The sequence below is a fragment of the Haliotis rufescens genome, unplaced genomic scaffold (genome assembly GCF_023055435.1).
Source record: "Haliotis rufescens isolate VD_foot unplaced genomic scaffold, xgHalRufe1.0.p SCAF_45, whole genome shotgun sequence".
NCBI classification, from domain to species: Eukaryota; Metazoa; Mollusca; class Gastropoda; order Lepetellida; family Haliotidae; genus Haliotis; species Haliotis rufescens.
Genome location: NW_025964168.1, coordinates 833,465 through 858,731, shown reverse-complemented (window position 1 = coordinate 858,731; position 25,267 = coordinate 833,465). Strand labels below are relative to the sequence as shown.

At 42.0% G+C, this 25,267-nt stretch overlaps 1 protein-coding gene across 12 annotated transcripts in view; it reads right to left on the bottom strand.

Annotated features, from left to right (window-relative positions):
* The window catches only part of LOC124126027 (multiple epidermal growth factor-like domains protein 6), a 59,354-nt gene extending 37,049 nt beyond the window's left edge, over positions 1–22,305 (bottom strand). For 9 of the 12 annotated variants that reach the window (XM_048383155.1, XM_048383156.1, XM_048383157.1 and 6 more), the window contains exons 1-13: positions 22,215–22,305; positions 19,406–19,507; positions 15,560–15,820; positions 14,906–15,094; positions 13,703–14,137; positions 13,193–13,330; positions 11,470–11,607; positions 9,583–9,720; positions 6,420–6,557; positions 5,432–5,569; positions 4,877–5,011; positions 921–1,061; positions 531–671 (exon numbers count right to left, since the gene is read on the bottom strand). In XM_048383155.1, the coding sequence (XP_048239112.1) occupies positions 531–671; positions 921–1,061; positions 4,877–5,011; positions 5,432–5,569; positions 6,420–6,557; positions 9,583–9,720; positions 11,470–11,607; positions 13,193–13,330; positions 13,703–14,137; positions 14,906–15,094; positions 15,560–15,820; positions 19,406–19,507; positions 22,215–22,284 (2,164 nt within the window). In that variant the 5' untranslated portion in view covers positions 22,285–22,305. The remainder of the gene's footprint in view (positions 1–530; positions 672–920; positions 1,062–4,876; positions 5,012–5,431; positions 5,570–6,419; positions 6,558–9,582; positions 9,721–11,469; positions 11,608–13,192; positions 13,331–13,702; positions 14,138–14,905; positions 15,095–15,559; positions 15,821–19,405; positions 19,508–22,214) is intronic. The other 3 variants (XM_048383158.1, XM_048383159.1, XM_048383162.1) reach the window with 3 other exon arrangements.
* Positions 22,306–25,267: the final 2,962 nt, after the last annotated feature.

The window sequence follows — 25,267 nt, the reverse complement described above, 5'->3', positions numbered from 1 at the left end:
CTGTGATACCTTGGTGACACATTTGCCAGACAGACCAAGCTACCATAGGTCATGTCACACCCACATTCTACCAAGTCAGCCCACAGCTAAGTTACATTTGCCAGACAGACCAAGCTACCATAGGTCATGTCACACCTATATTCTACCAGGTCCGCCTACAGCTAAGTTACATTTGCCAGACAGACCAAGCTACCATAGGTCATGTCACACACACATTCTACTGGGTCCGCCTACAGCTAAGTTACATTTGCCAGACAGACCAAGCTACCATAGGTCATGTCACAGCCACATTCTACCGGGTCCGCCCACAGCTACGTTACATTTGCCAGACAGACCAAGCTACCATAGGTCATGTCACACCCACATTCTACCAGGTCCGCCCACAGCTAAGTTACATTTGCCAGACAGACCAAGCTACCATAGGTCATGTCACACCCACATTCTACCGAGTACGCCCACAGCTATGACACCGGTTGCAAGACAGGTGACTCCAACAGATTCCAGAGCAAGACCACGGTGCGTACGCGTACCTCTCAGATGACACGTCGGTCCAACATACTTGGGCCTGCACCCTCGGGAACACTCTCCTGTGATGGGGTGGCAGTCCTCCCCGAGACACATCCCACATGTCTCGTTGCAGTTGTAGCCGTAGAGGCCAGTGTCGTTGCAGGCTGATTGAAAGAATAACAATGTATGAGTCACTGACTGTAGTTTCCATCGATCAATTCTGATTTAACATCTGTACCACAGTATTAGGAATATCAAGACTTCAACCTTGCTGTACCAGGGGAGGATGTTGGACACCACAAACAACTAAGAAACGTTGTAATACATCGAATGTCATGGTCGAATTGGCCTGTACCTTCCTCTGTTCTAATCCTATTTTACGTGGATGTACGACCATAACGTGACCAACCCACCTGTTCCACATTGAAGTCCCATCCATCCTCTCTCACACCTCGAACCCGGACACTGTCCTGTCACCTTGCCACACACATGTCCAGCCAGACACTGACCACAGGGTTGTCCGCAGTTTAGACCAAAGGTACCGTCTGTACATGCTACATACAAGAAACACTGATTTTAATATACACATTCTGATTTGGCATTATAATATTCTAAACAGTTAACGGTAAAAAAATTCAAAACCTGGAAATTGATAATACAGATGAATTCATTAAACTAAAACGGTCTTCAGGTCAATGTATTCTGAATACATCATAACAAAAAAATCATAGAGGTTAAATTATTTACACAATGATCATTGAATTACGAGTATATGTAAATAAAGAGTGTTAATATGTATAACACAATCCTTACATGATAATCATGAATATCAGACGGTTATTGTCTGAACAATACACTGAATACTTTAACTCGTCATCTGACATTAATAATGAGCAGATGAATGTAATTTATAATTGAATGTATCCTGGTTGATTCAGGGGCTACGTCACCACCATGTATAGGTGTATGTACAGGAAAGTTCCTGTGGTACAAGGACATATACCATTGTTGTTTCTAATTTTACATTGTTTGTACAACCAAAAATCAAACCACGATAGACAATGTATGCTATACTTAAGGATACTTAGGTACCAACACCACATGACTTATGGCTGTTGAAGATTTTAACATTAAATTGAAGAGGTCTAAATAATACAGCCAAACATAAACAGGTATTAGGATTTATGGAAAAGAAAAAGGACTAAATATTTTTGTTTATAATATGTCCATTTTACAAGCAACAAGACCAAATTATTGAACAACAATGGGGATATTAGTCCATATAAAACCAATGCCAGAGGGACCGGTATTATTTTAAATTTTTTCGAGTGCGGGGGGAGTTATGTAGCACAATATTAAAACAGAAGAAAAAATAATACACATTAATAGAGGTTATCACGCGAGTGTGTTTGGGGATGGTAAATATCCTGCATTAGGAATAAACATTGTATTTAGCGAGCCTTGGCGAGCTAAATAGATAGTGTTTATTCCTAATACAGGATATTTACCATCCCCAAACGCACAAGCGTGATAACCTCTTTATCATATAATGTCATTCTTTAATTCTGTGCTTCAAAATCGCTTTCCCTCTCTCATAAACATTACCGAAACATTGCGAGTTTTCCTGGAATACGCGCATTAATATTTATTACGTCACAGGGTAAGTGATGTGTCAGTCGGACAGTGACAGTAGCCAATATAGTTCCAACTGAAATCTGTTTCTTATACAGTGGCGAAGCAACATATACGCAAAACGACAATTGTCTTTAATTGCCTTTCGCGGCAATCATCTGTCTGTCTGCTAGAGTAACTGCCCTTTGTCAAAGGGAAGCTACTCTAAACCTAGTCTGTGAGACGTCACGGCCACGGTCAGACGTTGTTGACAGTCGGTCTGTCCTGTCATAACGTTAAAAAGTGTAGTCAGATGTACACACAGCGACAAAACGAAACAAGGTAACAATTCAAACATATTTCGGCCAAATCCAACTATTTTAATTTGTGGAGAAGGTTTCAGGCCGCAGAGGTCTACAAGCACAGATATGGCTACTGATCCCGCTCGGCTAGGCCTCGTGCCCTCGCAAAATTGTTTCTCCAAAGTTGCCAAAACTTATAAAATGCCTTCGCTACGTCACAGTTAGACACTGATTTTCAGTATATTATACTTTTGATAATGATAGCAATTATCTCTGTAGTTTATCCAGATTCCCGATGGTTAATTCTGACTAGATCGCCGAATGACAAGGGCGACGCCATGTTTGTTTATAAACAATGAAAGTAGTCCCTACTTGACCTTTAATATTTGCATCTCTATCCGCATATGACCCCAACGGATATCGTTTTTATCCGTTGGCTTTATCCTGCCGAGAAACCTACCCATTATATGATAAATAAATATATATGGTCCCTATCAAGATAATACTGAATTTATAGAAAACATTTTTAAAAATGACAGAAATCTTGGAGAGTGAGAGATTTATTCTTCGTGGAGACGGGATTCTGGTATTAGATGGCAATAATGATACCTGTAACTACAAACGCCTTAATAATCCAAAATAAAGAAATAGCTTACTAGAGCATGTGGATACTTTATGTTTAAAGACCCTCGGAGAGAATCAAACCCACATAAAAGACGATACATCCGGGGGCAGCCTTCAACTCTTAATCATGAAATGAATATTCTGAACTACATGAAAACCTACAATAAAACCTACACTAAATCAATACCAAAGCATAAATAATCATTTTACTGGTTCACTAATGAACAACTAATTTAGAAAATGCTGTAACTAAAAATTAGAGGAATGACAAATTACTATAAGAAATGAGGAAAGATGAAGCTAAAGAAAGAGACTCAGACAATAAGCTGAATAATACGGAGAAAGTTCCTGACTTAGTAACAAATGCAGCAGAAAAAAGTTTTAAAAAGGTTAAACCAAGTAAATGAGTAAAATAAATAATTTAAAAAACAAAATGAATATTTAAAAGAGCAAAATAAATATAGATTGAACAAGGGGAAAAGCGTACAGAATATGTCACCTACGTCGCAACTCTGCCCTGTCCACCCTCCGTGGCTACAGGTCACTTACCTACGTCACATCTCTGCCCTGTCCACCCCCCTGACTACAGGTCACTTACCTACGTCACATCTCTGCCCTGTCCACCCTCCCTGACTACAGGTCACTTACCCACGTCACATCTCTGCCCTGTCCACCTCCCTGACTACAGGTCACTTACCTACGTCACATCTCTGCCCCGTCCACCCTCCCTGACTACATGTCACTCACCTACGTCACTTCTCTGCCCCGTCCACCTTCCCTGAATACAGGTCACTCACCTACGTCACATCTCTGCCCCGTCCGCCCTCCCTGACTACAGGTCACTTAGCTACGTCACATCTCTGCCCCGTCTACCCTCCTTGACTACAGGTCACTCACATACGTAACATCTCTGCCCTGTCCACCCTCCCTGACTACAGGTCACTTACCTACGTCACATCTCTGCCCCGTCCACCCTCCCTGAAGACAGGTCACTTACCTACGTCACTTCTCTGCCTCGTCCACCTCCCTGACTGTCTACAGGTCACTTAGCTACGTCACTTCTCTGCCTCGTCCACCTCCCTGACTGACTACAGGTCACTTAGCTACGCCACATCTCTGCCTTGTCCACCTCCCTGACAGACTACAGGTCACTTATCTACGCCACATGTATACCCCGTCCACCTCCCTGACTGACTACAGGTCACTTAGCTATGTTACATCTCTGCCCCGTCCACCTCCCTGACTAAAAACAGGTCACTTAGCTACGTTACATCTCTGCCCCGTCCACTTCCCTGACTGACTACAGGTCACTTAGCTATGCCACGTCTCTGCCCCGTCCACCCTCCCTGACTACAGGTCATTTAGCTAGTTCCATCTCTGCCCCGTCCACCTCCCTGACTGACTACAGGTCACTTAGCTACGTTCCATCTCTGCCCCGTCCACCTCCCTGACTGACTACAGGTCACTTAGCTAGTTCCATCTCTGCCCAGTCCACCTCCCTGACTGACTACAGGTCACTTACCTAAGCCACATCTCTGCCCCTAACCACTTCCCTGACTGACTACAGGTCACTTACCTACGCCACATCTCTGCCCCGTCCACTTCCCTGACTGACTACAGGTCACTTAGCTACGTTACATCTCTGCCCCATCCACCTCCCTGACTGACTACAGGTCACTTACCTACGTCACATCTCTGCCTTGTCCACCCTCCCTGACTACAGGTCACTTACCTACGTTACATGTCTGCCCCGTCCACCCTCACTGACTACAGGTCACTTACCTACGTTACATCTCTGCCCCGTCCACCCTCCCTGACTACAGGTCACTCACCTTCGTCACATCTCTGCCCCATCCACCCATCACTGCAACCCTGCTGATCACATGTTCCGTTTACAGGGCTGCACTTCCCTGCACACTGACCACAAGTCTCAGAACACCCGGCACCATATCTGCCTTCGTCACATTCTGTCGACAATAGTGAAGCTGTTGAGAGACTCATTTATGGAAAAGGTTACACCCTTGTAACACATTAAAAGTGTTGTCAATAAAACACCACTTTGTAGTCGACTGTTTGTTTGAGCAGGTATGAAATACGTTTCTACCAAACAAAAGTTCGTTTACCAGTATTGATACAGTAAAGCCAGTTTTACCTCCTTGACATATTGAGCTCGTCCCATTACAGGCCGGCCTATCCTTCTTCCGCACCAGGCGTAATCAAACAATCACAAGGGTTATAGTGGAATGTAAGAAATGCACAAAGTTACAGACACATAATTATGTAAATTTAAATATAAATATTTTCCAAAATATTGGACCTTCGTTTGTTTGATGCAAGACGTATTGTCTCTGAGTTGATCCAATGCAAAACACAAACGACTGTGATACCTTGGTGACATGTCATCCCTTGCCATCCTGGTTCACATCCATCCGGGCATTCGCCTGACGTTTTGCTGCAGATGGCGTTACCACGACACTGGCCACACCTAGAGTTGCACTGAGCCCCATAGAAACGGTCCGTACACTCTGCGTGGTAGACAGTTTACATTGTGGACATGGTACGTTGGGATGACTATACGCACACCTTCTCAATTTCAATAGTCTTTTTTACGACGAGACTTTATGTGCTATTACGCTCATATATTTTAGTTTCGGTCGTTAAGAATCTCGAATCTATTTGACTAATTGTCACGTGAGTGTCACAAATGAATTTCCTGTTTTATGTCTATCTATTTGATTACACTATTTCCTGTTTAATTTGTTTCATATCCGTATATTAGTTTATTGTGTGTGTATTCTTATAGACACATTGATTATAGTGTATTAATAAAAATATGTGTTTGGAAATTTTGTGCTTTCAAAGCGGCAAATTTTGCCGTGGTCGGTGGGTTCGGAAATAAAAAAAACCCAAAGTACCGCCAAAGTATTGAACTCTTTTTAAATTCGTCGTGGTAATAGTTTGTCAGTCCTTCACATGATGTTCAAAATCTTTAGTTGTGAATGTAAAATTGAAAATATGTTTACGTTTAGAATAAAATTATCACAACAAATCATATGAATATTAATGAGTGGATATATACTGCAACATGTGCCTCCAGTCTTGATCATGATATTGTTGTAAGCCTCGTTAACAGCTTATAAATCATGATTTCATTGTTCAGGTAGTAATCTTTAGTGACATACTATACGATAATCGGTACGCCTTGTCATACGGAATCCATTCACTCACTGAACTACCCAAACACCCACTCACTCACATAAACTTATATGTTATTATGTTACATCCATACTTGTAGACCACACGTGCAGCAATGACGTATGGCCCTGTCCTGGACACTCAGAGAGTACAGACATCTTGTGACAAAAGCTGACTCACCTCCACAACGACTTCCTCTCCAGTTGCCCTCACAACCAAGGTGACAGGAGCCGTTGTAGGGACTGCAGTTCTTGTGACCACCTGCACACTGACCACACCGCCCTTCACACCTCAGGCCGTAACTGCCGGCCTCGCATACTTGAAACAAAACAGATCTATCTGAATACAGCAAGGGAAATGGTGAACACCGAAATGGACGTGAATCTAAGATGCCTTCCTGCACACTGACCACACCGCCCTTCACACTTCAGGCCGTAACTGCCGGACTCGCATACTTGAAACAAAACAGATCTATATGACTAAAGCAAGGGAAATGGTGAACACCGAAATGGACGTGAATCTAAGATGCCTTCCTGCACACTGACCACACCGCCCTACAGAAAGGGAAATGATAAAGACATTGATACCAACATTCAGATCTAGATTCATGCTTATTACATTTGTAAGTGCGACAGAATAAAAACACCCAGCACCTGTGACACAGTCACAAGATGAAAACATGTAGAAGGCATAAGTGTCACTGACATATTCGGGCCATCAGAATTAAACGGGTGTTAGTATACCGCGTTTTCTAAAATGTTACCAATTGATCTTTGATTGATGAATGTACAAGAGCAAAGAAATACATTAGGAGATTTGTTCTGATTTGTTTCAAAGTTATGGTACAGAAAGTAAACACAATCAATATGCTGCAAAATAACATATTGGGGACTCGGGTGCAAGGTTGCTGCCTTGATTTCGACACGACATACCAGCATGTAGTGCCGTTATGTAAACTCACGTTGCTGACAGTCCCTACCTGTTCTGCCTGCCTGACTAGAGTGTATCACGACATGTAGTGCCGTTTTGTAAACTCACATTGCTGACATCCCCTCCCTGTTCTGCCTGCCTGACAACAGGGTATCACAGCATGTAGTGCCGTTGTGTAAACTCACATTGCTGACATCCCCTCCCTGTTCTGCCTGACTGACTACTGGGTATCACAACATGTAGTGCCGTTATGTAAACTCACATTGCTGACAGCCCCTCCCTACAGGGTATCACGACATGTAGTGCCGTTATGTAAACTAACATTGCTGACAGCCCCTCCCTACAGGGTATCACAACATGTAGTGCCGTTATGTAAACTCACATTGCTGACAGTCCCTCCCTGTTCTGCCTACCTGACTACAGGGTATCACGACATGTAGTGCCGTTATGTAAACTAACATTGCTGACATCCCCTCCCTGTTCTGCCTGCCTGACTACAGGGTAACACAACGTGTAGTGCCGTTGTGTAAACTCACATTGCTGACAGTCCCTCCCTGTTCTGCCTGACTACAGGGTATCACAACGTGTAGTGCCGTTGTGTAAACTCACATTGCTGACAGTCCCTCCCTGTTCTGCCTGACTACAGGGTATCACAACGTGTAGTGCCGTTATGTAGACTAATATTGCTGACAGTCCCTCCCTGTTCTGCCTGCCTGACTACAGGGTATCACAACATGTAATGCCGTTATGTAAACTCACATTGCTGACAGTCCCTCCCTGTTCTGCCTGACTACAGGGTATCACAACGTGTAGTGCCGTTATGTAGACTAACATTGCTGACATCCCCTCCCTGTTCTGCCTGCCTGACTACAGGGTATCACAACATGTAATGCCGTTATGTAAACTCACATTGCTGACAGTCCCTCCCTGTTCTGCCTATCTGACTACAGGGTATCACGACATGTAGTGCCGTTATGTAAACTAACATTGCTGACATCCCCTCCCTGTTCTGCCTGCCTGACTACAGGGTAACACAACGTGTAGTGCCGTTGTGTAAACTCACATTGCTGACAGTCCCTCCCTGTTCTGCCTGACTACAGGGTATCACAACGTGTAGTGCCGTTGTGTAAACTCACATTGCTGACAGTCCCTCCCTGTTCTGCCTGACTACAGGGTATCACAACGTGTAGTGCCATTATGTAGACTAATATTGCTGACAGTCCCTCCCTGTTCTGCCTGACTACAGGGTATCACAACGTGTAGTGCCGTTATGTAAACTCACATTGCTGACATCCCCTCCCTGTTCTGCCTGCCTGACTACAGGGTATCACAACATGTAGTGCCGTTATGTAAACTCACATTGCTGACATCCCATCCCTGTTCTGCCTGACTACAGCTTTCTTACAAAATAGATCAATACCAGTTTAACATACATATTTGACGTTCGACAAGCGTAAGTGTTCCTAAAGATACAAAATACACAGACTTTGAACCTCAGTTGATTATTGGAAGCCTGGTGTCACAGACTAGTCTGAGGATTATGTACTGATGGAAACAAAGAAGGAGACGTCTTCAGTATAAAGGAGAGCAATTACACCTGACACAGTATGTTCTCGAGAACACAACAAGACGTTTCTCTAACGACTGCATCTTAACACAAAAGTAAGTTAGGTTTCTATGCTCTTTCTGTTTGGTTTAATCATATTTCTATTTCAAATGAAAATTAGGATCGGCAAACAAAACAGCGCTTATTTGAATACCTATCCCTACATAGAAATCAGGTAACAAACATAGTCAAGGTGTATACATACATAATATTTACACAAAAATACCTTGATGGTTAGTTATCAAGTATGATCAGCAGTGTCCGGTTTTGATAGTCCGAATGATGGGGTTATACGTAATATTAAGTACTACATACTATGCAGAAGATACATATATATTATATGTGAGAGTTTGGTGTATTTTGTAAGTTTAAATCTGCCAGAATTTGTGATGAAAGTATCTCTTGATTTGCTTCAGTTGATAGGCCGTCACATCCGCAAGGTACTGTATTTATATCATATCCTTTTTATGTAATGTAATGAATTGCAAACAAAGAAGAAGTGTAGCGGGTGACCACAGGAACTACCTGGGCTGTCAGTTATGAATCTAGCGAATGTATGTCTGTTCCCCAGTACATTATAACCAGTTTGCCATGAGGAATTCCCTGAGTTCAACGAACACTATACTTCAATTAAATATTCGTAAAGTGCAGGATGATGACAATAATGTTTTCAGATGTTATTCCATACCAAATAAAATTCAGACATGTTCTAAGAGTTGGGAGAACTGTACCTGCTCCCTCATGATCTTTAGAGTACAGTATAAACACGGAAGATGAGATCTAGATGGGTATATATTTGTATTTTACCGTCACACCGATCTCCCTGCCACTTCTCTTTACAACCCTTCTCACAGCTCCCGTCTGTTCTATTGCATCTTTGGTTACCTCCCTTACACTGGCCACACACACCTCCACACTGGAAGCCATAGCGTCCTCTGGGACATGCTGTGGGGTAGAACATGACACAGTGGTTACCTCCCTTACACTGGCCACACACACATCCACATTGGAACGATAGCGTCCTCTGGGACATGCTGTGGGGTAGAACATGATACAGTGGTTACCTCACTTACACTGGCGACACCCACCTCCACACTGGAACCCATCGCGTCCTCTGGGACATGCTTTGGGCTAAAACATGACACAGTGGTTACAGTGAACACAGGTGTATATATAATATGTATCACACGCCTTATCAGACACACTGGATATATACTCACATCAGACTTGTATAAACCCACTCCTCTCCAGCAAACTAGTGTTATGTTATGGAACAATATGTGTTTCATAGTTAATCAGGTATGGATGTCTTTCTGTGGAAATGCCCCTATTCGGTAGAAGATTTAATTGATTAATGTCAGAATTCCGCCCCCTGTCCATCCATTTCTACAGCCACTGCTACAGTCTCCGTTTGTTTTGTCGCATGCCTAACTTCTGTTCTCACAGCGACCTTGCCGACTCTCGGACCCTTCTGAATAAAGGTCCAACTCAAGTCTAGAATGATTGGACAAGTCTAGATTACCTCACCTCCTGAATTTTAGCATTGATCTTGGGTCCATTTATATGATTATTTATTTATTTGTGCAAATATAAACGATAACTTCATTTCTGGGACTAGGTCTTAGTCTTATGTTTGTATTGAACCAGTAGTTGTATTTTATGTGTGTTCAGAGATACCAACTACCGTTGACTGTTCGTTATAAATTTATTATGCTTTATGATGATATCATTCATCTACACAGCTACAAATACCGGATGATGTACAAGAGATTTATCACACGCTTATAGGAGATAAACAAACTGCGTTTTCAATGTAGACCTATGTTGCCTGTAGGTTGATGTTTGTCAATTTGAGTTAAGGAAACACCGATGATATCCTGTCGCTGAATATACTCAAACATTGTTATGTAAATCAAATACTTTACACCCCACAGATGCTCTATTTGGGACATGTCAGGGGACATAACGGGCCTGTGCAATGTCCGTATGACTTCTCGTCGGAGATAATCGGTGAAGACCTGCGCACGATGTGGTCTGGCATTGTCATTTTTCAGTTTAAAATTTCTGCAGATAATTCCAGCGAATGGAACGACAGGACGCATACCAATATTATGACGTCACACCCTCATTGTGACCCCCAATATATATGAGGTCATAGTCAGATATAAAGAAGAGCTTAACATCAATCCACTTTGTTTTCTCAACATCTGACAGTCTCTTAGCAGTGTTCGAAATACCTGCCTGTCCGACCGTCCGTGACGGGTTGATTTCAACTCGGGCTGCCAGATTTTCAAATCCCCCTGCCCGACGGTCGGGTTATATTTCATATGTAAAAATATTCTAAATAGTTTCCGATGATAAGCATTAATTCACATGAAAAGATGAATGATAAAATGTAACCAAAAAGAAACCCCGTTAGCTTATCCTGAGAAACATATGATTATAGTGGGCAGGCAGGTTTTGGTCAGGGCTGGCAAGTATTTCAGCTAGCCAGTCCTGTGGTCTGGCTGAAATTTTTAGAGTTTCATACCCTGCTCTCTTAGTCAATATCCATCATGCTTTTTGCCCATCCCGTATTGTCACACATGCTTTGAAGATTGTTGTGACTGCAACTCTACATTGTACGTACACATCATAACCATATGATATATAGGTTTGACATCTGGATGTGATCACCCCGACTGCACTACTCACGTGTTTGACAGTCCAGTCCTGTCCGTCCATCTTCACACCCAGAGACACACTGACCTGTCTTCTTGACACAAACTTCATAACGATCCTTACATTTACACCTCATGTCACATCGGCCACCAAACCAGAAGTTACTGCACTCTGGAACAACAACAGTCAATCATCTACGGGAAGCCTTGTACAGACAACACATAACAGTCAACAATCCATGAGAGGACGGAGCTCTTGTAAAGACAACATATAACAGTCAACAAAGTAAACAAGAGTATGAGATTCCTTGTAAAAGGTTTATTCTAAGTATTTTCAACTAAACAAAATAAAAAGTGTTATGCGTTCGTGTGTTGTCAGACAATAATTATTCAACTATTCATCCGTGTCAGTGTCATTACATATCATACAGTAAGGTTCCTGTTGTAAGTCACCAAAAGTGGTTATACTGAAATCAGAGCAGTCCTTATATCTCTGAGCAACAGTGTGTGTTGTCCTGCATCCCATGATGCGATGCCCACAAGCGGAATCACCCAACCATTGTAAACAAGAGTCATCAGAAGATGACAAATTCCCCTGTCCCCCACAAATTCGAAAGAACAAATCATCTGACTGTTACTTTAAGTCCAACTTGATGAGAGAATTATCTATCTAAGCTGTCTGTCCATATACAAGAGTAGTTCTTGAGCTATAAAAACAATACCATGGAATTGGGATTCGGAACTTTGTATTTCTATGTCAGGTACACGCCACTATGAACAGACTCAAGGCCAAACTTGTTGCCATGGAAACGGAAAAAAATATAAATTCTAAACACCCCAAAGTAGCACATGGCACCGTTTGGCAACCTGGTCTTTGTGTGTTCACAGTTTCAAGAAGGAATACCTATTAGTTTAAGAGATATGGTCCAGACAAACACACCACCATGAACAGAGTCAAAGTCAAACTCGTTGCCATGGAAACAGAAAAAATTAAAAAGTTGTAAATTTCTAAATAGTGAAAGGCACCTTTGATTAATACATGTACCAAGTTTAGATGAAAAATGTTGAATAGATTTTTAGTTGTGCTCCGGAAACGACACCTACCTCCCCCTTTCAGCTGTTTATGTGCTGTCACATGATCCGTTCATTTCTCAACAAACTTAAAAACACATGACGCTTACAAAGTTTAAAATTCACCTTTTAACGTTTACACGAGTTTTGACAGGAACTACTTTTCACGGGAAGTCCCCGAGTGGAACAATTCCAAATGGTGTCCCTTGCTTACCATGATCAGGATCATGAGGATTGGCAATGATCGGACAACATCACGAGGAAAAATAAATGTCTGTTATTTCACTTTCAATGTGAAAAATCCAAATCCTAACTCGTCCATCAATAGACATGTGTTTCATGTTGAGTTACAGTTATTTGTGATTCTAAATAAATTAAATTAACTCTCGTTGATTAATAATGAGATTTTGGGTCACTGTATTCTAGTGTTACTGGAGACGTAAATAGTCTAAAATGTGCGCCACGGTAAAATTGGCATCCCTTAAACTTCATAACCACAAGCTTCGGCGTTTACACAGTGCAAACTAAACCACTCCAGTAAACCAACATGAAATTTATTTCTGAAGTAATTGTATGACTAGATCGTGTAATGTAAGGCAATTCCTCATGCCTGACTGGCCTGGTACTAGGCTCAGCACAAGCAATTCTAAGACACCAAGGTGTCGGATCAAAGTCTTGATACAAACCTTTACACAATGTTCCACTCCACTTGTCCTGACAGCCACGGGTACAGCGCCCATCTACCTCGTTACAGTTCTGATCACCTCCATCACAATGTCCACACGTCTCCATGCATGTCTGGCCATAGCGTCCCGGGGCACAAGCTGTAACGACATTGTAGGGCCTTGGCATCACAATGAAATGGTTTGAAGCATGGGTAGAATAACACAAGGAAATTGATTCCCTGACACGTCGCATTTAATTTACGTACCTTTCAATAAATGAAATCACTACTTACAAGATAACCCCCCTTATAGGTAGGCAACACCAACTTTCCTTCCTGACATCCAGTCCCAGTATATCCATAGGAAACACATTGTTGGTCAACACGTCAGAATGAAATGTTTTGAAGCATGGTTGAAATAACAAAAAGGAAGTTATTACAATTCCATCACTAACCCAGCATTTTTAATTTTACACACTTCTTAACATAATAAATCCGTCATGGGTTGGTGGATGAAGCAACATGCACTTACTTTCCTGACATCCAGTCCCAGCATATCCATCACGGCACCCACTATCACAGTGTCCAGTGGCTTTGTCACACACCTCAGATGTGTTCCTACAGAAACACCAGGAACTACAGCCAGGTCCGAAACTCCCGTCAGCACACCCACTCTCACAGTGTCCAGTGGCTTTGTCACACACCTCAGATTTGTTCCTACAGGAACACCAGGAACTACAGCCAGGTCCGAAACTCCCGTCAGTACACCCACTCTCACAGTGTCCAGTGGCTTTGTCACACACCTCAGATGTGTTCCTACAGGAACACCAGGAACTACAGTCAGGCCCGAAACTCCCGTCAGCACACCCACTCTCACAGTGTCCAGTGGCTTTGTCACACACCTCAGATGTGTTCCTACAGGAACACCAGGAACTACAGCCAGACCCGAAACTCCCGTCAACACACTCTGTAAGAAAGTAAAAACGTTTTATTGGTATTTTGTTGTAACTGAATAGTAAACTCATACAGGTATATAAACCTTCGGTGACGTCATCCTATTGTTCTCCAGTCGGGTTAAATCTCATAAACAGGGACGTTGTAATGTCCCTTTTATATAATACTGCCGGGATACACAAGTCATATTTGCTGTATAATGTGTTATAATATCCAAGGGATTTTATATAATGTCCTGGGTATTTTCTTAATATAACTTCCGTTCAGATTGTAACATGTAATTAAATGGAAAATTAAATGACAAACTTCTTAAATTCCCGAGGATCGAACTCGCAACCTTCATATCTGTAGCTCAGTGAGTGTACCACAAGGTTACAGAGGCGTTGATAAGCCGCACTGCCTTTTAGAATGTCCTTTTCAAGATCCGTACGCCAGCAACAGATATTTTACGCCCGTTTCCTAAGGTTCATGAAAGGTATGTTCGAAACATAAAAATGTTGATAAATGTTGTGTTTAAGGTTCAAAATCGGTTTATAAGTAAGATAAAACACTTCCCCTCGGGTTGTTATGATATTGAAAACCCTTTCCCTCGGAAAATCCCTCGGGATGCGGGTTTAAATATCATAACAACCATCGGCCGTGTTTTATCCTACACTTATAACATTACCATGATTACCTCAGAAGTAAACTTCAAGTTCCCAAGACATGGCTCATCACACAAAACATCCTATTTGACCTATGTGTATGTCAAATTAAGAAATCCGTAATATGCGTTCATTACCATATATTTCCACTTCACACAGATTGAGAATGTACTCCGAGCCAGCCAGTGTTGGCAGACGAACAGTGACACGTTGTCCACGTGTAGGGGTGTCACAGCTGATGCTGACAGGGGAGCGGGGAAGGTGGGACTGGCTGTGTTGATGGCAGAGGTGGTCGTCTACATCGACCAAGAAACCTCTCATTCGTTCTGGAGACAAAACAAATCAAATATATATGAAGGCGTCAACACGAGGGTATAACGTGGTAATCGATGTCGACTGAATCGAAAACTAACTGTCTGGTTAACCCTGTGTATGTTTCATGGGAAGTACGTGTATTTAACGTCAATAAGATCAAGGGATCATACAAGTGTAACTTTGATGTGTTTGTTTTGTAGTACGACTAGTCCTGTGACAATGCGATGATCACCTTCATTGCGATCAGCACACTCCAAGATTAAACGTTTGGAAAATAAATTAAACGGAAACTGCACGCTGTCAATAATTGTCGAGAAAATTAGTAATTGGTAATATTCCAATCATATGTCCACAACAACAGTGACCAGTTTTTCATGAAAGTGTAAATAGAGTATTTCAGTTTTGATCTGGTTGTATATTATTTCTCTTGTTTTTTTTATGGAACATTATTAGAGGGGTCAGTCGAGATTCCTTACTGTGCTCGATTGGATTTGAAAAGAATATTGTGAGATTGGTGATGAGGTGTGTCTCTCCCAGGTCCACTGTCCACCAGGCAGATGTCCGGTTTGTCGCGGTGTGTGTGCATTTCCCTGACCAGTACCTGCTGCTGGTCACACCGTCCACAGCCAGGGAGGAAGTCTTGTTCCCACACACGTCTTTCTGGGCGGCTGTACTCGCCCACTGACAGTCATTGACAGTGCTGCTTTGTTGTGTTGGTTTGTTCAGAGCTAGGTTCCCTGGTAATAAACATATTGCGTGTGTTTTAGTGATTCCATTGAGATTAACTCTTTGGTAAAGCAGTAATGTACCATGAATTTGGAAAGTAGTCAATTCTGATTCAGAAGTATTGGATGACAATATCCACCTCTGATTGCAACAGCCGATTCGACGGCCGTATCCTTTGTAGAAGAGTGCTTGATTCTGGTCATTGTTGGTAGACATATAAATAACAATGTACACTGACTACAATAGTCACGGTATGTGTCGCAATACAGTTGGGCAGTTAACACGACAGAAATCGACTGAGAGAGTGTTACTCACGTTACACTGAGCGTCATGACGTCGCAATAGTGGCGTGCGGGGTATGTGTAGAACTAAACTTGCAAAATTTTCTCTTTTCTCTTGAGGTTCACACACTCAACCCGTGTTGGAGTACGAGGTTGCTGTGCTACACACGTTCAATGCCTGTTCCTATGTGAGCACAGTATTATGAGTGAGATAGTGAATTGGGTTTAACGCCGCTTTTAACATTATTCCAGTTATATCACGGCGTGTCAGCTTAATGTGGGTGGAAAGCACGAAGTGATGCATGTTTCAGACGTTTACCTCTTCGGTGAAACCCACGAGCACGGGTATGGTGCTGACAAACCTAGAAACATAATCGGGGCGAACCGGGATTCGAACCCACAATGATAGGTTTCTGGCGTGCCAGATGGACGCGACTCTGCACAGCGAATCGCGGCGCCTTAGACGACTGGACCACCCGTGCCCCCGCACAGTATTATGAAGTACAAATACACACCAGCACCAAAATTGGTTTCTACAGTAGTATCAGTGTATTCAGTTCACAACAGGACAATTCAAGTCGACAACACTTCCAAGACATTGGACTGAACCAAAGCTCAATGTCTCTTCGCTATCACCAATGCGTTCGCGTCACATTTAATCATGATAGAATGGCGATAAACACATTGTGTGTCAGTGTAGGGCTACTGAAGGTTGACTGTAGATTTAACCGTGCTTTATTGAATTTGGAACTGAGTTAGGTTTCAAATGTTAAAATAGCGCGGTTAAACCTACAGGTTACCAATATGTAGCACCAATACCAATATTGAAAACACAGTATGTTCATCCTTAAAATCACCTGGATGATTCATCAACGTTGTAAAATTTACTATGGCGCCGATAAATTTTATTATGAACGTCTATATGATTGTAACCCTCGTTATCTCGAACTCCAGTATATCGAATTAATAGATGTCAGGCTGTAGTCCGACAGTCTCCACAATGGGGCCAGGGTCTAATGTCGTTACATTATACTCCATCTAAACTATGGAAGACTCGACATACAGTAAACTATGTTAACAACGAACAGGCTTATAACGAAGTGACGGATATAACGAACTGGGTTTGTTTTGTCCCGGCAATTTGCTGTATATTTTATCATAAAATAATTGACCGCTATAACGAACACACTTAGTTTATGGTACCTTCAATCTCCTCAGTGTCGGACTAGTCCATTTTATACACAGGTGGGTATTTCCCGCATATTCTCACAATCCTCATATCGATTACCTTCTCTCCCAATGACGATTGTCATATCTCTCCCGCTTTTGGATGCGATCGCTCGGCCATCGCATTTATCTGCGTTGCCCAGCTTCATCGATGGGAAACAACTCACTTGACACTCCCTTCTCAACAATAACGTCCTTCAATACACGACGTTATCAAGTAGCGAGCACGTGTTCGAATCTCCAGAAATATAATCATGATAGAACAATGTTTAATGGTGAAATAGAATTGAGGATACATACCGATTTCTTAAACATATTTCATAATGAGATGCCTGATCACACGAGAAAATATAAAAAAAGTTGGCAAACAAGGAAGAAAAACGTACAATTTTATGGATAACTTCTGGTTTATTGCAATTAGCGACGATTCGATGTAGATTCTTGCACCATTATCCAGCTTGATCATGGTGTAAGCATCTATATCGAAACGTGGTTTATATGCATAAACCAGAAGTTGTTATCCATCGAGAAAATAAATGTTTCATATTTTTCTGCTTTATAATGAGAAAATGAGCTGTTGCAAAGTCCGTCCACACAGTCAAACAAAATATGTTTGAAACTTAGGTCTTCACGCGGGTAGCTGGACTATTTCGAGCAGTTTTAAAGGTACCTGAAAGTTTGAAAGTGAATGACCGAGTTGGATTTTAACGCCTCTTTTGACCAGTATTTCAACTATATCACAATGCATCAGTTGGATTGTTCTGCACATACAACAAGTTGAGGGCAAGTTAACATTTACACGTGCATCCAGCAGATTTGTTCTGCACATACAACAAGTTGAGGCCAAGTCAACATTTACACGTGCATCCAGCAGGTTTGTTCTGCACATACAACAAGTTGAGGCCAAGTCAACATTTACACGTGCATCCAGCAGGTTTGTTCTGCACATACAGCAAGTTGAGGGCAAGTTAACATTTACACGTGCATCCAGCATATTTGTTCTGCACATACAACAAGTTGAGGAAAAGTCAATATTTACACGTGCATCCAGCAGGTTTACTCTGCACATACAGCAAGTTGAGGGCAAGTTAACATTTACACGTACATCCAGCAGGTTTGTTCTGCACATACAGCAAGTTGAGGGCAAGTCAACATTTACACGTACAGCCAGCAGGTTTGCTCTTTACATGCAACGGGTTGAGGGCAAATGAACATTTACACGTGCGTCCAACAGGTTTGTTCTGCACATACAACAAGTTGAGAGCACTTCAACATTTTTCGTTAACCCGACTGGCGTGTTCTGTACATTCAACGAGTTGAGAACAATTAAAAATTTACACATGCTCTGGCATGCCCATACCTTCTTCAGAAGTTTGAACTGTGTCAATCATTCATTTTGATGCGGATCTTTTCATGCCATCTCTGTGTACAAGTAATTTGCAACGTCTTATTGATACCCTAAATGTTGACCAATAAGTAGGACTATGATACGTTTTGAAGTTTGAAACTGTGTAATTTACGTACTCTCGAATTACTGAACAAAACAATTTCAGTAACAATGGCACATATGTTTCAAATTCGTTACACTTCAAACAGAGTTATTTGACATTCCATCATGGATTGAAAATAGTCATTAAAATTGTCCTGTACATCCTACGAATTTATTCACCTTGACTAGTCCTTCAGTCGCCTAAAGCACCAGAGCAGAGAAGAGTCTGGGTTTCACCAACGTAACATTTCGGTCTTTCCTCTACATCAAGTTGAAACGCTCTGATGTAACCAAACCCACTGATTCTCTCTTGTTGCATGGCTTGTCACTATAAATGACCTTTTCAGCAACTGACTAATCGATGTTTCGTCATATGACACATTGCTTCTTTCTTAACCACTTCGGCTATTTTAGTAAGACATCAAATTTGAAGACCGCTGGCATCTGAAATAATTTTCTTTTCTTTTCTACATTATAGAATTAGCTACAGGTTAAACTTGTATAAAGTTTGCATCATGAATGTTTCTATTGCCCTGCCTCATCTCTTTATTCATTAAAAGCATTCGTCAACCATCCTAGATCGATTGTGTTCTACTCACGGATCTGACACGTGGGGCCTGACCAGCCCTGGAGACAGCCGCCAGTGCACCGGAAGTTGACGTCACATCCGCTTGTGCAGTGACACTCACGTGATGATGAACCTAAAAAAATGAAGATATTGTATGTGTGTACATTGAACATTGAACATCAATATAATTTGTTAATTTCAACATTATGTGTTTTCATAAACGCATCAGACACCCCTTGAATAAATTAGATGTGCCATGGTCATCGGACTCCACAATAACCTAATACTGTTGACTTATTTTATTTTGTAAAAGTGCAGTTGGGATGGTTCGGATATCCCAGAAGCCGGAAACGACAGACAGGAAGTGCTCCTAATTGTATGCATTATCAAAGAGCCTGGAGACAAAGGGATTTCTGGCATTAACTTCATCAACGACGAATGGGTGTCATCAATGTGGATATTTTGATATCTGCGATGTCACCACAGCACCATTTGTCGCCTTTGTGACCGATACACACAGTTCAATTCCACTGCAGGCTGTCCGAGATCCGGCCGACCAAGTAGTTTATATACTTGGAATAAATACATGTATTTCCGTGTAGTAGAAAGTAGGGGAATATGACCAAATCCATACATACATACATACGCACGCACGCACGCATGCATGCACAGAAGCACGCAGGCGTAAAACACGCCGAGATTGATTTCACTTTGTCCAATACTGAATTTGGGAAGTGAGTGTGTTTTCTGAAGGCGATGGGGACAAAAGACAATGGGTTCGGTTGTGTCATCATTGAGCTCAAGATTCAGCTTTAAATACTGTAAACACACTCTTGGACTTGAATGACAGGTAAATCTGAGTATCACATGCGTACAAGTGCATAGAAATAACAACATCATCAAGGGGAGCTGTATAGGTGGTAAAACAGTGGACCAAGTACATTAAAGTTAACAAGTGAAATAAATGGCCGAGGCGAGAGTCGGTTACATTAACAGCCCTCGTCTGTTTAAACTGATCACTGGTAACTTGTTTAATGGTACATTTTTATCATGGAAGACGAGGACAAGGTTGCTTAATCCACACATAACTTGAACCAAGATTATTTAGATGGCCCAGTTTTCTGCTATTTCTAAACACTTTATCGTTACAGTAAAACAGCAATAGCTTAGTCGATTTGTTAGTTGTAAGTTTGGCCAAGAATAAGATCATGCTTTCCGGATAATTTGCCCTCTTCCTACATTCAACCTTTTGACAAATACCGGGGAATACTTTTCTTTCTGCATTTCCCACAAACTGTATAAACGTAAGTAAGTTCAATTTCCTGAAACTCCATATTGCTGATGCATAAATTAAAATAGGTAGATCTGGTTTGGTCAAATGAACTTAACTTAAAGTCTACATCCGTGTAAATCCGAATTTCTCATTCTTACATACAATAAATACAAGGATTTTTCGCATGTGCTACAGGTGCTTTTGTTGATGTTATAAACTTACAGACTTCTTTAATACAATTCCATGGTACTGGTCTGGAATAGCCTCTCAAAGTAGAATTATCCCTAATCTTTCTGAATCCAAAGATGACAACTTTTGTTTACTTCATTTACAGACAATCCAGATTTGACAAAACATATTCAAGTAATGCTGTAAGTCTGAAGCACTTTCAGCAAGACCTCCTCCGTTTTTAAGCGGTTGATCGCCTGCCCGGAAATATTCATTGCACTGTCGACTTGTTTGTTTCACGTCATAATCTACGAAACATCAATGACGATAAGAGCATTTCCCAGATAACAAAAATATCCTCCGTGGTCTAGTGGTAGAGCCATTCGTCACCACTCGCCCCTTTCCGTAACCTGCAGCTATTCGGCTTGTCCCGGAATAACACGAGTTGGTCACGAGTGGTGGTAGAGCGTCTGCCCGGAGAACGGAAGGTCGTGGGTTTAATCCCCGGCCGCGCAATGCCAAAAGACGTTAAAAGACTGTATCTGTTCTTAACCTGCCTTGCGCTCGACATGAAACGGGCTAATCCAAGAACTGGTCGGCTCGGAGTCATTTTACTGTGTCTGAGTGTGGTATTCATGTTAAACTGTGGCATGGTATCTCAGTGGACTAGTCCGGACTAGAATGTAATGTTCTAATGATAGATCTTAACATTGATGATTATGAACGGAATTCTCTGCATAAAGTAGAGTCGATTGTACAATTCCGACTATGTCATGAGCATGTGTTTATGAATCACTATCAAACAGTGATGATACCAGGTGTTCACGAAAAGGTGAGCGAATTCTGCCCCATCGGTGGCACCCGTCACAAACACATGCAAAGGCAAGTCAATTGTTCACTTGAAACAGCAAGTCAAAATAGGAAATTGCATCGGATTCTTTATGCATCTAAATATGAAACATATAAAGAAAACTCCTCTATTTCTTGTTCAGGGGGTAAATCAGTGGAAGTCAAAACAAGTCTACTTCACCTCGTTCTTTTTAAAACTGAAATAGACTGATTCTTTGAGAACCGGAAGTCACGTTTGGAGGTTGGCTTTTTTTCTTTCTTACTAATAAACAGTGAGGCATTGGAAATATATTCAATCTGGTAATTATACATTTGGGGATTTTATAAATAGATTCAATTGACCTGGATGCCGTTGTACAAAACAACCTTAGCGCTACGACTGTCGTAAGTCTATGTTAAGGTATGGGAGTTACGATCACCCTAGCGCTAAGATCGTTTTGTACAACGCAACCCCGGAGGCACACACAAAATGGACAAAACTGTTTGCATTTAAAATAGGTTTTATATATACCCCTAGTGTGACAATGACTAAACTGTACATGATTCTTACCTTGCTGGATCAGGCATATAAACACTGCATGTAGAAGTAAAAGACAGAGCGTGCAAACTGGCGGCGCCATGTCTGACTGACTGAACACAAGGAAGTTTATTTTAGCTTTATATATTAGGTCAATTGTAATATATTAAGCACTTCACTCAACAATAGAGTGTATCAACCGCCACCAAACATTCCCCATGTATATGTAGATACTGATGTGTGGATACTGATACCGGGAGGAAGTTCGACATTCTCTTACGAAAGCCCCTGCATGAAATATTCGGTACGATGCATTGTGCGTCCTGGAGATGAAGGTTACCTGATAATGCTCCACGGTTTCTCACAGTTTACATATTACATTTTGGTTTTTCTCTCCCAGCACGTAAGGCAATTTATTAAAGTGAAACCTATTAAAGTGATCGCTCGTCACGCCGGATTCGAATTCCCAAACATGTTTAATATGTCCATTGATAGTGGCCCGTGATATATTTACATATTGCTTAACGTGACGAAAAAAACCATAATCACTCATTCATATACACACATAGAGTCATCATATCGCCGTTTGAGCAGGGATATTTGTCATTATATACACCACCAAACAATGAAATGGCCAATTGGCTTTCGCCAAGGATGTGTTTTAAGTCCTATACTTTCCCCACTTGAGCTGTATGCTGTATACGCACTCTGGTAGATATGGCATACAGTTCTTCCCTGATATGAAAGAACTTTTTTTTTGTTGCTACCTTTTGCAGATGATGTGCTATAACTGGTCCACAGAAGCATCTTGAGATACTTTCGGAATATTCGGATGAATAGAAACTTAATGTTAATTAAGTTATTTCACTGATTATTTTTTTAAGTATTTGATTCGCAATCTATTTTACTATATGGGTCTGCGATATAGGGTTGTACAGAGTTTTATACCATTGAAAAGGTTCATCTCCTTACTTGTAAAAAGTTCTTTAGGTCAACCTAAATTACTATGGTTTATAGAGAATGCGGGAGATTTACCTAAGAAAGCTTACAATATGCTCGTACATCTCGATAATTTCGTATCGGTAAAATTACACGGGCCTTTTGTGAACGTACATTGCTTTTTACAATTGCCTTGATTTCATTTTACAGATCCCAAACAATTGGTAGTGAGTGAGTTGGGATTCACGTCGCTTTTAACCATTCCAGTCATATCGCGGCGGATGGTATTAAAGCCCGAAGTGATGCAGGTCTCAGACGTTAACCACTTCGGTGAAACCCACGAGCACAGGTATGGTGCTGACAAACCTAGAAACATAATCAGGGCGAACCGGGATTGAGAACCCACAATTTTTCTGGCGTGCCCAAGGGACGCAACTCTGCACAGCGAATTGCGGTGCCTCAGACGACTGGGCCACCCGTGCCCCCAAACAATTTATACTGCTAATGTGTTCATTAATTAATGCTTATCGTCAGTTCAAGTCACATATTTATCAAACCCACGGAATACCCACTCTCTTTCTTCCTCCAGGCTCTCTCTATTGGACCGGACACTCTTTTTAGCGACGAACAGTCTTTCTTCACCCGGACTCTTTTTATTGTCCTGGAGTCTCTTTACTGTCCAATACTCCCTTGTTGGTCCCAGACTCTCTTTTATTGTCCCAATGTCTCTTTATTGTCCCAAACTTTCTCTATTGGACCGGACACTCTTTATTATCCCAGCAGACTCTCTTTACTGTCCAAGACCCTCTTTTTTGTCCCAATGTCTCTTTATTGTCCCAGACTCTCTCTCTATTGCACCGGACACTCTTTTTAGCCACGAACATTCATTCTTCACCCGGACTATCTTTGTTGTCCTTGACTCTCTTTATTGTTCCAATCTCTCTTTATTGTCTCAGACTCTCTCTCTCTCTCTATTGCACCGGACACTCTTTTTAGCCACGAACATTCTTTCTTCACCCCGCCTCTCTCTATTGTCCTGGACTCTCTTTATTGTCCCAAGCTTTATTCATCGCCCCCTACTCTCTTTATTGTCGTGGTCTCTCTTTATTGTCGTGGTCTCTCTTTATTGTCGTGGTCTCTAGACTCTCTTTTTAGCCACGAACTTTCTTTCTTTAACACGGTTTTTTCTGTATAGCCCCAAATCAACTTCTTCAGCCAGACACTTGCTTGTGTTGGTCCTTATTGGCCCGGGGGCGGTCGGGTAGCCTAGTGGTTAAAGCGTTCGCTCGTCACGCCGAAGATCAGGGTTCGATTCCCGACATGGGTACAATGTGTGAAGCTCAATTCTGGTGTCCCCCGCCGTGATATTGCTGGAATATTGCTAAAAGCGGAGTGAAACCATACTCACTCACTCATTCACTCACTCACTTTATAGGCCCGAACTCTCTGTATTAAACTGGACTCTCTTTTTAGCACCGAACTCTCTTTATTGTCGTGGACTCTCTTTATTGTCCCGGCACTCTTTATTGCCCTGGACACTCTTTTTAGCCCTGAACTATCTTTCTCGGACCCTCTTTATTGCCTCGGACCCTCTTTATTGCCTCGGGCCCTCTTCATTGCCTCGGACCCTCTTTATTGCCCCGGACCCTCTTTATTGCCCCGGACCCTCTTTATTGCCTCGGGCCCTCTTTATTGCCTCGGACCCTCTTTATTGCCTCGGACCCTCTTTATTGCCTCGGACACTCTTTTTAGCCCTGAACTATCTTTCTCGGACCCTCTTTATTGCCTCGGACCCTCTTTATTGCCTCAGACCCTCTTTATTGCCTCGGGCCCTCTTTATTGCCTCGGACCCTCTTTATTGCCTCGGACCCTCTTTATTGCCTCGGACCCTCTTTATTGCCTCGGACCCTCTTTATTGCCCCGGACCCTCTTTATTGCCCCGGACCCTCATTATTGCCTCGGACCCTCTTTATTGCCTCGGACCCTCTTTATTGCCTCGGACCCTCTTTATTGCCTCGGACCCTCTTTATTGCCTCGGACCCTCTTTATTGCCTCGGGCCCTCTTTATTGCCTCGGACCCTCTTTATTGCCCCGGACACTCTTTATTGCATCGGACACTCTTTATTGCCTCGGACCCTCTTTATTGC